This window comes from Zingiber officinale, chromosome 1A (assembly GCF_018446385.1).
Source record: "Zingiber officinale cultivar Zhangliang chromosome 1A, Zo_v1.1, whole genome shotgun sequence".
Classification (NCBI taxonomy): domain Eukaryota; kingdom Viridiplantae; phylum Streptophyta; class Magnoliopsida; order Zingiberales; family Zingiberaceae; genus Zingiber; species Zingiber officinale.
Genome location: NC_055987.1, coordinates 84,515,693 through 84,531,976, shown reverse-complemented (window position 1 = coordinate 84,531,976; position 16,284 = coordinate 84,515,693). Strand labels below are relative to the sequence as shown.

General features: G+C 36.1%; 1 protein-coding gene across 10 annotated transcripts; it reads right to left on the bottom strand.

Annotated features, from left to right (window-relative positions):
* Nucleotides 1-8,245: 8,245 nt before the first annotated feature.
* On the bottom strand, nucleotides 8,246-14,640 carry LOC122026523 (ACT domain-containing protein ACR3-like). 10 transcript variants are annotated; one of them, XM_042585263.1, is made up of 9 exons: nucleotides 14,489-14,640; nucleotides 12,772-12,970; nucleotides 11,171-11,678; nucleotides 10,878-10,923; nucleotides 10,256-10,370; nucleotides 10,115-10,182; nucleotides 9,202-9,807; nucleotides 8,940-9,044; nucleotides 8,246-8,786 (listed from the first exon to the last, which is right to left on the bottom strand). In XM_042585263.1, the coding sequence occupies exons 3-9, from the start codon at nucleotides 11,272-11,274 to the stop codon at nucleotides 8,433-8,435; spliced, it is 1,398 nt and encodes a 465-aa protein (XP_042441197.1). In that variant the 5' UTR covers nucleotides 11,275-11,678; nucleotides 12,772-12,970; nucleotides 14,489-14,640; the 3' UTR covers nucleotides 8,246-8,432. The 10 variants fall into 10 exon arrangements, with proteins under 10 accessions (XP_042441197.1, XP_042441225.1, XP_042441203.1 ...); XM_042585291.1 differs by having other exon boundaries at nucleotides 11,570-11,678; XM_042585269.1 differs by having other exon boundaries at nucleotides 11,171-11,668.
* Nucleotides 14,641-16,284: the final 1,644 nt, after the last annotated feature.

Here is a 16,284-nt window from a genome sequence, read left to right as displayed (position 1 = left end):
GAGGAAAGTGGTTTTTACATCCATTTGATGTAATTCTAAGTCATAGTGTGCCACAAAGGCCAAAATAACTCGTATTGACACAAATTTCACTACGGGAGAAAATGCCTCTTCAAAGTCAATACCCTCTATTTGGGTATATCCTTTTGTAACTAAACGAGCTTTGTATCTGTTAATCGATCCATCTACTTTTCTCTTTATTTTGAGAATCCACTTATTCCCAATAGCCCTTCGGCCCGGAGGAAGATCGACTAAGTCCGAAACATGATTTTGGATCATGGACTCCATCAATTCAACCATTGCAGCTTTCCATTTTTCTCTAACTCTACATCCCAATGCTTCCTCAATGGATTGAGGTTCGTCGTCGTCAATTGGAAGTGTAACCAATGCCTTATTCTCAATATCAAACGCCTTCTTAGGTTTGATCTTACGAACACTTCTCCGTAAGTTGGGCTGTTGAGAAGTCAACTCATGACTCGGCATATCACTCCCACTCGGTTGACTAGACTCAGGTGTTCCTTTTGACACCTCTCTTGTTGATAATATCTCATCCTCCTCAAATAGAGGAACATTTTTATCAACATCACCTTTGATTGGGTACTCTATTTCAAGAAATGTTGTATCTCTCGAGTCTATTTCGGAGATGGTTCCATCTAGTTGCTCACCTATGAAAACATAACCTTTGGAGGTCTCATGATATCTTATAAAGATACATTTCTTACTCCTAGGTCCCATTTTTCCATACTTGTGAGAACTATCATGAACATAAGCAGCTGACCCCCAGTGTCTCAAATTACTTAAATTTGATTTTCTGTTTGTCCAACGTTCATATGGGGTAGATGGAATTGACTTTGAAGGTACTTTGTTAAGTATATAGGTTGCAGTTAATAATGCATCTCCCTAATAGGAGATTGGCAAATTAGCTTGCGCTATCATAGACCTAACCATTTCAAGAAGAGTCATATTTCTTCTTTCAGCTACCCCATTTTGCTGTGGAGTTCCAGGGATTGTCAGCTATCTAATAATTCCTCTATCATTACATATTGTCTTGAACATATCAGACAAATACTCCCCTCCACGGTTAGTGTGTAAAGTCTTAACTTTACATTCCATTTGATTCTCAACTTCGTTCATATAACGAATGAAGCAATCCAATGCTTCAGATTTGTGAGAAATCAAATACACATGACCGAACCTAGAGAAATCATCAATAAATGTAATGAAATAGGAAGCTCCATGTCTAGCCTTCACATTCATTGGACCACAAATATCCGAATGAATTAACTGTAATATTGATTCAGATCTAATAGTCTTACCAAATGATTTCCTAGTTGCTTTTCCAGCAAGACAATGCTCACATATAGACAATTGAATCTTAACCCGAGTGTCCAATAGACCCTCTCTAGCCAACTGATTCATATGTTCTTGTCCTATGTGTCCTAATCTAGCATGTCAAACCTCATAAGTTATATCTGCATCACTAGTTAGAGCAATGTTGAAAAACAACCATCAATAGCATAATTGACATTTGGTTCTACATCAAGAACCATAAAACCATTTGTTAAAAAATCATGTCCGATTGACACTGAGTCAATCTTAAGTTCAACAGACCAATTGTAAAAATTAATACAATACCCTAAATCAAGAAGACACGTAACGGAAACAAGATTCCGTCGAATTTCAGGAGCATATAGGACATCATGTAGAAACAAAACTCTACCACCACGGAGGATGAATTTGCAAGTGTTGACTCCTTTGACTTCAACTCTTGCATTGTTTCCCACATAGATCCACTTGTTGCCAGCTAGTACCCGAAGGTACACAACAAATGTAACTCGCTCTCAAGCTACATGGTTGGTTGCTCCCGAATCTATAATTCACAAAAGATAAGAATCAGCTAACAACACTGAGCTAGCAACAAAATGCTCTTGAAAAGAAGACACACTTGGATTTACCTTTTTCGGCTCAGTGCACTCCCGAGCGAAGTGACCCTTCTTGCCACAGTTAAAACAAGTCAACTTGTTTTTAGGTTTCTTTCAGTCTTCTTTACTATTTTCTTGCTTGGGCCCTGCTCCACAGTAGCAGCTTCCTGCTTCTTTCCCTTCCCTTTCTTGAATCATTTCTTTTTCTTGGATCCAGATGATCCAGTAGAACCTACAGCCACATAGGTTTGTCTAGAAATTTTTGCGGATTCAACTCTCTCCGCCTCCAATTCTACATGGCGTGAGATATCAGTGAAAGTCTTGATACTCTCACTGTGATTAAGGTCTGCTTCATGTTCTCCCAAGAATCTGGAAGTGAACGAATAACTGCTTGAACCTGTTGTTCATCAGTCAACTCATGACCAGTAGTTTTCAGCTCCCGAATCATGTTCGGCATCTCCTTGAGGTGTTGAACCATTGATACATTCGGACACTTTTTGTAGCTGTCAAACTTGATTGTCAGCTGTCGAAGCTTGCTCAGACTTACTCTACTGTATTTTTCTTTAAGGGATGCCCAGACTGCATGAGCCATAAGATACGACTCATACTCAAAAGCTAGGCCATCTACCATTGAACTAATCAATATGCCCTTCGCAGTGGAGTCCTTTTTCTTCCATGCCTTATAGGCATCAAGATCTCGTCTGTATTGTGCAGTGGGACCATCTATAGGTTCTTCCATAACTTGATTTACAGCCTCTAGAACTTCTTGTTCCTCAAGTACATACTGTATCCTGAGGTGTCAGATCTTATAATTATCCCTATTATGTTTTTCACCTTTGTTGAGTTCAGCTATTATGTTTTTGGTTGTCATAATCTATCATAAATAAACACATTATTTAGTATTCAGTGTATATCATATGTATGCAATTTATGATTGACTTAATATTACTTTGAGTTGGTTTACAAAATCAAGTGACAACTATGTTTTCACTCATCATTCGTATGACCAATCAAATTAATATTAATCAATTCTATTACATACATCCCAACAAATGAACTAATCATTTATAATATCATGAATTCTTTAATTAAATGAACTAATCATTTAATATATCATGATTTCTTTAATTAAATGAACTAATCATTTAATACATCATGAACTAATCATGCATCATATCAAGCAAACAACATAAATAAATGAACATATCATTAACATAAAATTATGTTGCATATTATTAACATATAACTAACTGACATGAATGAAATGGACTAACATTGTTCATACATAATGAAAATAACAGAACCCTAGAAAACTAGATAGGCAACTACCACTCCCATTAGGACAGACACTAGTGCAGTGGCCAAAATAATCCCTCTCAGCCTGGACTCATTTGGGGTAATCTCAGGCAGGACAGCTTCAAGATTCTCTATAGGATCCTCCACACACTCTCCCAGATCCTCTTCTGATTCTTTAGGATCTTCTGAATCCTCTTCAGATTCTTCTGGATCCTCCTCTGGATCTTCAGGACCCCAATAGAGATGAAGTAACTGTCTGCACATCTCTGAATACGAGATGTGCCCATCATAATCATCACAAAGTTGGAATGCTATCTGCCTAAGATTTTCCGGCAGTGAATAGACCAGAGCCTATCTTCTGTGTGTGTCTTAAACTGGAAACTCTTCTCGCTCGAGTTTTCAGAACAACCGATCAAACCTACCAATAAGCCATCCGAGTCCTTGAACCGGGTCAAAATCAAGCTCCTTGATCTCCTCCCAAAGCTCATGTTGTCGTAAATCACGACTAGCCATCTAAAAAATTGAAATTAAAATAAGTCAGTACAAAACCGACTAACCAGTACAAAACCAGTTTATTTCAATTTATATAGGCATAGTACCAACATAATAAATCAAGAAAAATAAATCTTCTCGATTTTCAGGAGTTCAAGTCAACAATTAGAACTGATCTAATTGGTCAGACCCATTGGATCGGTTGATTAGAAATCCAGATCTTAAGCTTGGTCTATTGTCCTTAATTAGAACTAATCTAATTGGACAGGGATTTTTGTACCTATGTTCTGTTATTTTTTTCATCTAAGTTCATTTCTACCAATTTCAGATTTATTGATCAAACTCAGATCCGTTTGATCAATATTCATTGGTTTTAAGTCTGATTGATTAGAACAAATCTAATCAATTTGATCAAATTTGACCCAACTGATCATTTGATCATATTTGGTCCAAACCCAATTAATTAACCCAAATTGATTTGGGGTTAGATCAAATTGGTTTGATTATCCAATGATTTAATCTAAACCGGGTCTAATTGGACCAACCAATTTAAACCCATATAATTAATTAAAATTAGACCAATAATCATAATTTTAATTAATTCTAACATGCATTATTTATATATATTATATATAAATAGTTTTTAAAGCACGTATATGTACTATTATGTTCGAAACCAAAAAATAAAGTTTTTTTTATTTTTAAATAGAACTTATCCTATTCAAAGAAATTAAAAAACGAACACGTCTTCTGCCGTTTTCTCCGCCGCACCCACGTCGCTCACGGATGCCACCAAGTCGCCCACTTCGATCATGCTGCCTACGCTGCAACTGCGACAAACACAGTCGCCAGCCATGCCAGCCTTCTGCCGGTGGCAGCCGGTCCTTTTCGGTACCATAAACTAGTCATTTTTAGGCCCGACGAGATCGCCGGTAGTGGTTCTGCCTGTCCTAGCTACCAACACATAGCCGGTCAGCCAAGACGTCATCGACGGCCATGGACTGTCGTCGTTGGCAAATCCAGCGGTCTTGATTTTACAAATTTGGCACAGCGTGCATGCTACGACACATTAGTCGTGCAAAACAGCGACGGGAAATGAAAAAGCGACACAGAAAATTTCCAAACAGAGATTTCATAATTCGTCTCTAAGCATTTAGAAATAACCTCGCTCTGATACCAATGTGGGTTATACTAAATGCATGAAAGACGAATTAATTAAAGCGGTAAAAACTTACAGCGATCTCCCGCAGATCCGCAATTGGCAATGGCGACACTCGCTATCGGAAGAGCGATCATAGGATCGGAAAGCTCTCCGCAAGTCCACAAACCAAATCTCACCGCCTCAGATATTCTCCTTTCTCTCTCTGTGTGTTGCACAATCGCACACCTTATGATCCATGGACGCACCCCTTTATATAGGGAAATAAACCATGAGCATAATGGACTTTTTTATTATAAGTAATAGGGAACGTAGACATGTTCCCACTCTCCCAATTTCCAACCCATACAATTAATTAACCACAATATAACCATACTATTTTCTAATTTTCAACTTTTGAATCTCAAGTCAACCTTCGGAGGGGTTGTTCTTCTAAATAATAATAATTCTTTCCTTTGGCACACATGAAAATCATCATCGATTGAGACCATTTGAGATAATTCTTCCCATTGGTTTGTGTCCTATAATCAAGATTTGATTGTTGTTCAATATTCCACTAGGGTTGGAGATAACAAAATTTTAATGAGAGATGATGTCAGATGCTTTGGAGGAACTAAGTCTTATTTGTGGTCATTCAAACTTTTGACACTAATGTTCTGACCATGAAGTTGTAAAGGAGGGAATGGATGCTTGCTTGCAATGATAACAAGAAAGGGTTGTTGACGTTGGTCAACAATTGAAGAGGAGGCTAGAGTTAGCAGTCATTCAATACTAGAGGAGGACAGAGAGACGATTAGGATTTATAATAACAAAAAGGGTTTGGAGACATGATTATGGTTGACTCTGATACAGAAATTAAAATGGTATCAACACTCAAAAATTATATTGTAGAACCCTACTTATAGATGATATCATATCTACAAAAGGGAACTCATGAAATTTCCTAAAATTAATATTAAAAAAGATCTTTTAAGAGGCTAATTAACTAATTATCAGTTGTAGTTATACAAAGAACTAAGAATATTCTATAATATTCTACAAAGGTAAATACCTTAAACTCAAAAATAAAAAGACAATATAAAAATAAAATAATCAAAGCACATGGAAGTTGAGGAAATGATGTGAAAATTGTTGTAGGAGTGTTCTATATCTTGGAGCTCTTGCTTGCCTCCCATTTTATAATCCTCCAAGAGGCCATGGATAAGCTTCAACAATTGCACTACATTAATGTTAGTCAAGTATTTAACACCATCAGTTGATTGAAACTTTATTTATGCAGTATCAATCTTCCTTAGACCTTAGCTAGTATCTTTGGTTGATTCCAAGTCATGTTAGTCAATTATATATTATCTATCCCAATCACTAACATTTGTTAGTCGACTCATCTGGATTAGTTCCTAGGCTTAACTCTGAAGTTATCTTGATCTAGTTTACTGCTTCATTCTCATCAATCAACTCCCAGTCGGTAAAGTTGGCTTTAACTGAGTGTGTTACAAATAGAAACATTATGTATATTCGAAATAGAGCTTTAGTCAACTACTTAGTGAATTATTATTTTGAAATAGTCATCAGACAACTAATGACTAGTGATTAGACAACTAATCTATCAACCGACTCATCTTAAAATAGAACTATTTTGTTCGTAAGATTTCTATCTCTAATTGATTGCTTGATGACTGAATAAACATTAGTCAAACTATGATCTAATCAATTGTTTGGATGTTTTCTACCTTTGGTTGACTGCTTAATTGACTAGCCATATTAGTCAACTAAATATAATTAGTTGACTGACAGATTGACTTTAACCCCAAAATATATATTTCTCAATAAATCATTGCCTAAGTAAGAAAGTTACCAATGCTCCAAATACATGTTATTTTCAAACAATTGAGTTTACCTTTGAGACTTAGGGGTGTTTGGTTTAGGGAAATAGGAGTGAGGAATGAGAATGGGAATCATTGATTGTCATTGTTAATGTTTGGATTATAGGAATAGGAATGCAAATAAGGGAATGAATCCTTGAAATTGGGTAATAACTCATTCCCATGTACCTCCCCTTCAATGAGTTATTACTCTATTTTCATCAATCAAAATATTCCCTTATTCCAAAAATACCCTTGATTTAAAACTAAAATTTTCTCCCTTAATATCAAATATCAAAATATATTTATTTATTTTTTCTTTCATATCACTTCTCTCTCCTTGTTCTCTCTCATCATATTTTCTCTCTCATCATTTTATCACACACTTTCTCTCTCCTTAATCTCTCCTATCACACTATCTTTCCTCTTTTTTCTCATCACACTTTCTCGCTCATCATACTTTCTCTCTTCTCAATCCTTTCCATCGCACTCTCTTCCTTCTTTTCTCTCATCATACTTTCTCTCTCCTCAATCTCTCTTGTTACACTCCTTCCTTTTTTTCCTCAACACACTTTCTCTCTCATCATACTTTCTCTCTCTTCAATCTCTCTCATCACACTCACTGTTCTTTTTTTTTTCTTATCACACTTTCTCTCTCTCTCACCATATTTTCTCTCACCTCAATCTCTCTCATCACTCACTCTCCTCATTTTTCGCATTATATTTTCTCTCTCTTCATCCTCTCCCATCATACTTTCTCTCACATCATATTTTCTCTCTCATCTTCTCTCATCATGCTCTCTCCTATCACACTCTCTTTTCTCATTTTCTCTCAGCACACTTTCTCTCTCTTCATTCTTTCTCATCACACTTTCTCTCTCATGAGACTTTCTCTCTCATCATTCTCTTTCATCATATTTTTCTCTCACATTCATCTTTCTCTCACATCTAATTTTTTATCTTATTTTCTTTTAAAGGTAAAAAAAAAAATTTTGATTTATTCCGATAGAAAATATGCAACTAACCAAATATTACTTTTAAGAGTGATATCCATGCTCATACCCATTCTCATTCCACAATACAATGATTCTCATTCCGATTCCTATTCCTAGGAAAGAACCAAACGCCCCCTTAATTCTTGCATGCATGGACTCCTTATTTGCCAAGAGACCTCGTCTCTAGGCTTCTCATCTCTTAGCTCTTGTTGGAGTTTCATATTTGCCATCATGACTTCATCTTTGTCAAATATTCAATCAATCTCGACTCCCTTAGATTCAATTCATTTGTTTTTTCTGTTAAATATTTAGTTAATCTTGATTCACTTAGACCTCACTCATTTGTTAATACTTATTAGACTTTTCTTTTCGGTCAAATGTTCCATCGACCTCAATCCACTTGATCGAACTTCAACCATTGCTCCTGCAATATAAGTGTCAAGTATCACATTTGGCACATAACGTGAATAACACAATATAAACCTAATTGTAAATCGTTGTCAAACAAATCACAGAAAAATGAATATTTTAAATGGTTATGAACTGCAAAGAGGAAGTTAGCAAGATCCTACAACAAGTTATTATGGTGCACATTTTACAGGAATCAGATAATAGGATGCACCTCAAATGCCCCAGCAGATTCTAGGAACTTACATTTACAGAGTGATAATCTACATGCACGCCTTAATCCTTATGGCAAGAACTGAGATCAGACCACAGGAGGCAAATCCTGTCTCCCTGATAAACTCAAGAACTTGCCTAGCAAGTTGCCGAAGGAGAAACTGGTCTTGGCCCACCCACTCGCCTCGGGAGACTTGGTAGCTGAAGGTAACTTCCTCACATTAAGCATCATAGTTTGCCCAATCTCCTTTCGGAGTGCCTCGATGGTCTTCATGTCTACTGGATTACCTGATGGATCTCTCACGTAGAACACATTCATGGCCTTCTCTCCTATAGTTGTCACATCTGCTCTTGACACTGAAAGACCATACTCGCGCAGCACTCTTGTGACATCAGATAACAATCCTACTCTGTCTTTAGCACAGATCTCCAGACCGAAGCCCTATAATGAAGTTTAAGTTGATAGGTTTGTTTGTTCTACAGGACTTGAGCCAATTGTCAGATAAACGTAGTGTTGGATCTGATTTAATAGCTAAAACTAACATCTTCTTGAAAAATCAAAACATTAATTATCATTAGAGAATTTTGAGTTTACCTCGGACACTCTTCTAAGAATTGCAGCTTCAAGGCACTTGATGACGTTCTCCTTTTCTTCCATAGAATCAAGGGTCTTTCCATCCTTGTGACGGATGTACAACTCCTGTGAATTAGTAAAGTTAAGTTTGCAATCATAGTCTGCAAAAACAGTTCAACTATATAATGAACCACTAAAACTGTTCCCTAATCTCTGGTCATAATGAAACAACTTACCATTACTCAAGTAATGCTCATTGAGAGAGCAACAAATTTATCCGTACCTGTAAACCATAGGTACCATCGGATGAGACTGAAGCATGGGATACAACAAACTGCATGTCTGTCAATGTGCACACTATATCAAACAACAACTTCGTCCGATCTTTGCATTTAATGTTCACCACTGAGTACCCTTTGTCCTCGCAATTGTCAACAGTGATGATTGGCTTGAAAAGCATGCCATCTTTCTCATCTATAACCCCATCGTCACTTTCATAGTCCTTGTCAGCCAGCATTAGCTGATGGAGGCGACGATCAACATGGGTTGAACCTACAGAGAAGTTAGTCCGAGCACCTTTTAAATCATTACCACCACGTAAAACATTCCTAAGCTGTTCCTCCATTGCTGACATGCAATTGGGATCAGTCATCGGCTGAGTTGAGACTTCATCGTTTATATATATGACACAGGCAACTCGTGTCTTGTGGGTCCAGACTTCAGCAGCTACTACATTGCAATGTTGATTTGCAAGGACAGCAAATATCTCAGAGAGAAGACCTGGACGATCTGTGCCTATAAGTTCTATAGCAACGTGGCTACCAAATGAGTGCACTCCAACTGATTTTCCTGGTGATGATTTTGCCTTTATTCCTTCTGGACCTAGAGCCTGAAAATCACCAAATTTAAACGAAGTTCAGCCAAAAAAAAAAGTGAATGACTTCACTCCTTCAAAATTCATCAAATAAGTTATTGTGATAGTAGAATTAACCATGAACTCGTCTCTTTGCAATCAAAAACTAGTAGATGTTATGCAGATCACCCTCTGGGTCTCATATGTTATATAACCATGCAAAATCAAAGTCAATCGGTAGCTTAGGAACACAAAATACTTTCCAAAGCAATGCCACGGCTTCAATGAAAGTTGACTGATGTTAATAGTTTGAGATAAATAGATATATATATGTTTTTGTCACCTTTTCAATGTAGTCAATTGTCTTTTTGTCAGTAATCTTTCTCCCTTGCTGATCAGTAACATGGAACACTAAACATACGCATGTTTCAGTGCATAAGCTTCTCAGAAACCACCAACAGGATATAGATTTGTCAGTACATACCATCCATAAACCACGTGCCATCAGAAGTGATGTAAGCTTTGGAAATGGGAAGGTCCAGATCACTCAAAACCTGCACAACTTCTAATAGTATGCCAGGCTTGTTGACACTGTCCACCTATGCAAGAAGGAAAAAACATTATAAATTGGATGGTTAGTTTGAAGACAAAGTCACTTAGTTCAAGCTACTTTGATTGATTGGGAGTCAATGTGAATATAACATAATTCATCCTTCAGCGTTTCCTATGATTGTGACTTTTCTCCCAATATTATCTTCAAGTAAAGGACTATTTGATGTTTTCCCTAAAAGACTGAGATCGGAGTTATGAGCCCTTCTAAAAGTTTAATTTGGCAGTATTTAGGAAGTTAACTTCAAGGCCTTGTCATGCATAATAGAGAGATGCTTCCATTATACATATAACATATCCTTGTAGAAAAAAAATTGGTTGCATTCCAGGTAGGAAATATCCATTGTACAACAGAGGAAAAAAAAAGAAGCGATTGCTTGGTGTTGTGACTTAATGGATCAATTAGAACCTTAAATGCAAACAGATGATTATATATGTTGGATGTTACAGAATTTCCCATGATGGTACTGAGTCTTCAGAAGATACAAAGACCTTACCTTAACAAGTGTGCAATCACTCCGAGTAGTGTTGTCAATGCATACCCTGAAACAACCAAAACAAAACCATCCAAAAGCCAATCTTTTCCATCATGAATAGACAAAGTACATAATAAAAAGAACAGATCATAACTATGCATGTGTAGTTCATGCAACACAGGGACATCGCTAGCTTGTCTTGCTGAAATCAATTAACCCCACTAGATTTTCAAAAACATTGTGGCAAAAGGCGAATACGCTCGCCAAAAACATAGTAAAGATAATATTAGAGAGAGAGAGAGAAGTTTATCGACCTATCACATTGTACTGCTCTCATGTTTTGCTCGCCATCACTGCTTGCATTCTCGCTGCTCACTGTTCCTCTCCTTCCTGGCCAATCCTCTCCGACTTCTTCCATTCACAATGAGAGTCTCACCCTTTGAACATCATTGCACTCGTGTACTTGTTCTCCACTCCTTTATATCACCAGAGTGGTGATTGGCACAATAATTTTCTTGTGAAACAAAAATCCTTGTCCTTAATTACTCTTTGAATGGCAAACTATCCTTATCTACTTAATTTAATGGCAAAATATTTTTAGTTTAATGACCTCCCTCGAATTTTTTTCTAGCACAGTCACTGATACAACATTATATTTGTTTAATGATGCATATTGAGAAAAGGTGCAAACAAAGTATGTGAATAAGTAGAACCTTGGAGGATTGATCCATTGGTTGAAATTGTCATAATCAGGATCGAAGTATGGCCGCATGTGGCTGAGAGGAGAACTCACGATTTATCCCTGTAAACACCTAAGTATAGCTGTTGCTACGTTAGATTGAAGACATCTCCATTCAGAAGAAGAAGCGATTAATAAATAAAGAAGTTCTAAGCAAGAAATATTTTCCAAAAAAAAAAATCATTTTTCTTTCTAGAAGTGAAAAATCCATGTGGATATCAGACACCAACAATCAGAGGACTATGCACTTTTATTTATAAAACTCGAAAGGAAATATGTTGGCTACTTGCATAACTTGGAGAGTCGACTCAGATACTTCCTGATATGCATTGCCATTCGTTTCAATTATTGCTTCTCATCAACAATATTAGTCGTCTAAGAAAAGAGGATTTTCGTCTAAGAGGATGAAATTGAGACTAAAAACACGTGTTAAAGGATCAAATCAAATCTAGCAAGAACAAAGAACCAGAAATCAAAACTAGTATGGATAATGGTTATCCTATAAATAACAACTCTATTTTCATGTCCAATCATCCTTTAAACATCAAAATCAGATAGCTAACTGGAGGACGATTTTTCTAGTTAATTTAAATTATCCAAAACGTTTGATTGATGAAGTCAATCAGCTTTCTTCTACCTTAATTATCATAATTCATTCAAGCTTGACAAAGTCAAATGAGTTTCCTGTCAAGCTTATCAAGCTGACAAATAAAGTACTTATTGCCTCGACAAAACAACTCAACCATCAAAATGTGAACAAAGTTTCTCTACATATCTCAACTACAATTTCATTACTCATCCTATCTTTATCCTCCAGTAGCTATATTCCAATTCACTTTCAGAAAACCAACGCATCAAGGCACTCCATGCTTACCACTTAATTGGGACTGGAACTCCAGTTATGTTCGAACTCAACAATCCACAATTTTATTCATTTTTAGGCTTTCCGGGTATCGAATATCAAATGAATAATACAACACCAACCAACCACTCATTGACATACTTTTATCGTCCCTCGCTACACCACATAATCCTGCCCACAAGTTAGATTCCGAGTAAAGAACAACACTTAAAATGGCAAACGAAAAGTAGTAAAACCTCCCTCCGCCCCCAAACACCACAAAGGTAACATAACACTATTGGTGGTCTAAACAAAGTTTGGGATAAAAGACGAACCTTTTGGGGGTCACGTTGACGCAGAGACACGATCCAGCTGAGTCATAGCGCAGCAACTCTGTCAATGATGATTGATCTGGTGGATACGGTGGACAAAAATATCCAAGATGTCGCTGTCCCAAACTTTTATATTATGATCGGTGTAAATGTATTTGGGTCAACACGCACGCAATTTCACAGTGGATTCCATTCAGCCAACCTACTAAAATAATATCTTAGTGGACAAAGTCCGAAAACTTTTATTTAATAACTCAAAACAAAGAAAGGAAAACAATTCAGATTATATCAGAATTCCCCAATATTATAATAGTTTTCAACAAGTCAGTCTTAATATTCAATTCGACAAATTATATATATATATATATATATATATATATATATATATTAAAGGAATTATTTAAGCTCCACTCTAGGCGTGCGCATGAGAGGCAGGAGCCCACCTAGGCACCTGCCATGTGAGCGACTGTGTGCGGTGCAGCGTTAATTACTTCCCTCTATAAAATAAATAACTTGAAATTAGTAAGTTGGTTTGTTTGTTTAGAAGAAAGTTAATGAATAATTTATAGATTAATTAATTAATTAATTTTATTAAATTAAATTAAATTTTTATTTTTATTCAATTATATAAAAATTATAAAAATTCATCTTTTTTTATAATATTAATTTATTAAAAATATATTAAAATAAAAATAATATAAATAGTATATATTAGATAAATATTTAATCTAATCTATAAGAACAATAAAAGTTTCGCTCCATAAGATTTTTAATAAATAAGTTCGAATAAGTAAATAAACAATGTTAAATACAAGCTAGGCTTGAATCAAAATGATTTACACGCTATGATTTACAACCTATATTTAGTAGTTGCTGTAGCAAAATGATGGAAATTACAGGAGTGGATATTTTGATAATTTTATTTTTTTTAAAAAAATATACATGTAAATTTCGGAAGCCAAATGATTTGCAATAAATATGATAATGATCATAATGGTTAGAAATTAAAGGACAACAATTTAAAAGTTCTTATAGTAATTCAAAAATTCTTATGGATTTTTTTTTTTCAAAAAAAAAAAAAGGATAAGTTCTGAAGGGCTGAAATTAAATCTTCAGTAAACCCAAATACCAGCGATGCCTTGAAAAAACAACGAGAACACCCCTCGTGCATGGAATAGGAAAGCCACCATTTTTTGTTCTCTCTGCGCACTTTAACCATGCATGCTGCGGCCATCCGCATGTGCACGATCGTTAGTAGCAAAGCCACCTCCATAGAAATTGTTAAGTAAATAAAATCAAAACCCGCATAATTAAGACGAAAACCTGAGATTTTTTTTTTTGTTCCCTAGGGTGGTTCCTTTCCAATTTCCAATTTCCAATTTCCATCTGCCGCTGCGAACAAGGGAGAAGAACCACGAATTGAGTGCCGTCGCGGCCGGTTCCATCATCAATACAAACCCGGAAAGAACGTCATCATCGGCGAAAGGGGAAGAAGAAATTAAATTAAAGAATTGTAAGTATCGCGGGGATCTGTACTATCATCATGCTCCAATCACACGATCGATAGCATTCTCAAAGCAAACTAAGAGCAATCAAGAAAGCGAAGATCTCTTCGGAGGGGTTTTCCATGAAGAATCAAAAAAAAAAAAAAAACGCAGCAAAGCGGAGCTAGCTAGATCAGATGAAACAATGAAGAATCAGAAAGCCCCGAAACTCTTACCTCTCGTTCTTTCTTCGATCGCTTTACGAGGGATCTAGCAATCGGATCGAGATTGATTGCGCTGGGAAGGCGTCGTTCGACGTCGGAAGGCCACTCGCCGCCCCTTCGCCCGCTCGCTCGCTCACGCACGCAGCGACGCCGCTCGCCCGCCCCCACCTTTTAAAGGAGGCGCCCCACTGCCACTGTCGCTGCCTGCGTCCCAGAACCTTTTGCCCATTAGCATACCCGCACCTCTTTGTGGGACCCTTTTCAGTTGCGAGTACGATACGCGGGTGAATTGTATCAGAGGACAAATAGCATTTTGTTCGGAGGGAGGAGACCAAACGGCCGTGCGGGTTGGCGAATGATTCCCCACCCCACATCGCTCCGGCTCTCGGAAGGGACGGGTAAATGCTCGGGGAATCATCCGCCGTCCGAGCGGTGGAGTTGGGAGATCGTGGCCGTTACCGTTAGCGACGGGGAACGGTACGGCCGTAGCGTGCCGAGGACGCAGGTTAAATCTATTCATGGCAATTTGGTTTATAAGCGAAGCATTCGTGAAATGGATTCGATTTCATTTGAGCCAAATTTAAAAGTCGCACAAAAAACCAACCGGTTTATTTGGGGGAAAAAAACAACTCAAAGTCGATAAATGGACCGTTCATGATGTGGATTCGATTCCATTTGAACCATTCTTAAAAGTTCCACAAAGAACTTATCTACAGGAAACAACTAGATGGATGGACCATAGATTCTTTCTTTATCTTTCCACATATTATTTTATTTTTACTTTATATTTATCCTTTTACATGGGAGGAGAGCGTAACAATACACTACAATAGATCAGCCACTTGTCGCTGGACTATGATGTGGCAGAATATAGTCTCCTATATATATTTATGATTCGATAATGAGATAATAAATTTAGAATGTTAAACGGTTAAAGAGTCCTTTACGAGTTTTAGGTTCCTTATGGTTAATTTTAAATTTATTCTGATATTAGTATAGTCAACTTAAAAGATTAAACACTAAGTACTAACTAAAATAAATAAATAAATAAATAAATCAGTCTAAAATTGTATTATTTTATATAGTATGATTTGTCTAATTTGAAATTTTACTTTTAAAAATATATATTTATATATATTAATATTTCGTTTTGATTTTAAATTTCATAGATTAAATTGAATGAATTGAAGGATTATTAATCGACTAAACTATTGTAATCCGTCGCCTAATATATTTGAATCATATGTAACTTAAAGTGATAAATTAGTCTGATTCAATTGCTCCATATCAATCGATGATGTTATATCATCAGTTTAAGTAAAATTTGATCTGTTCTATATATTTTACATCTGTTTGATTTATTTAATTTTGATGATAAAGTTGGATGAATTTAATTTATTTTTTAAAAATTAATTTAATAATTTTAATCTGTTCTATTCGACCGATTTCAATTTTAATCGACTGCTTAGCCGTAACGAAGATACCACATTATTATTATTATTAATAATAATAATAATAATAATAATAATAATAGCAGAACGAGAAAACAAAAAGAGGTCCAGTAATTGATGGAATTGAGGGGCCATTTGAATATATTATTTATCAACAAAGAGAAAGTAGTAAATATAAAATAGAATTTTATTTTTTCAGTGTGTTAAAGTGAGTGGACATTGCTGCTAGTGGAAGGTGGATATATAAACTGCAGTTTTTTTTTTTTGTTTTTTTTTTGTTTTTAGCATATGAATGGATAGCTGTCTGTTTCTATTTTAAATTTGAATTGGAGAAGCATTCGATTCAATCAAAAACAA

Coding starts and splice junctions, on each gene's coding strand:
- LOC122026523 (XM_042585263.1), bottom strand. CDS start 11,274: ATGGAAGAAGTCGGAGAGGATTGGCCAGGAAGGAGAGGAACAGTGAGC. Junction 9,808..10,114: donor CAATTGACTACATTGAAAAG/GTGACAAAAACA, acceptor GGTGATTTTCAG/GCTCTAGGTCCAGAAGGAAT. Junction 9,045..9,201: donor ATGGTACCTATGGTTTACAG/GTACGGATAAAT, acceptor ACTAATTCACAG/GAGTTGTACATCCGTCACAA.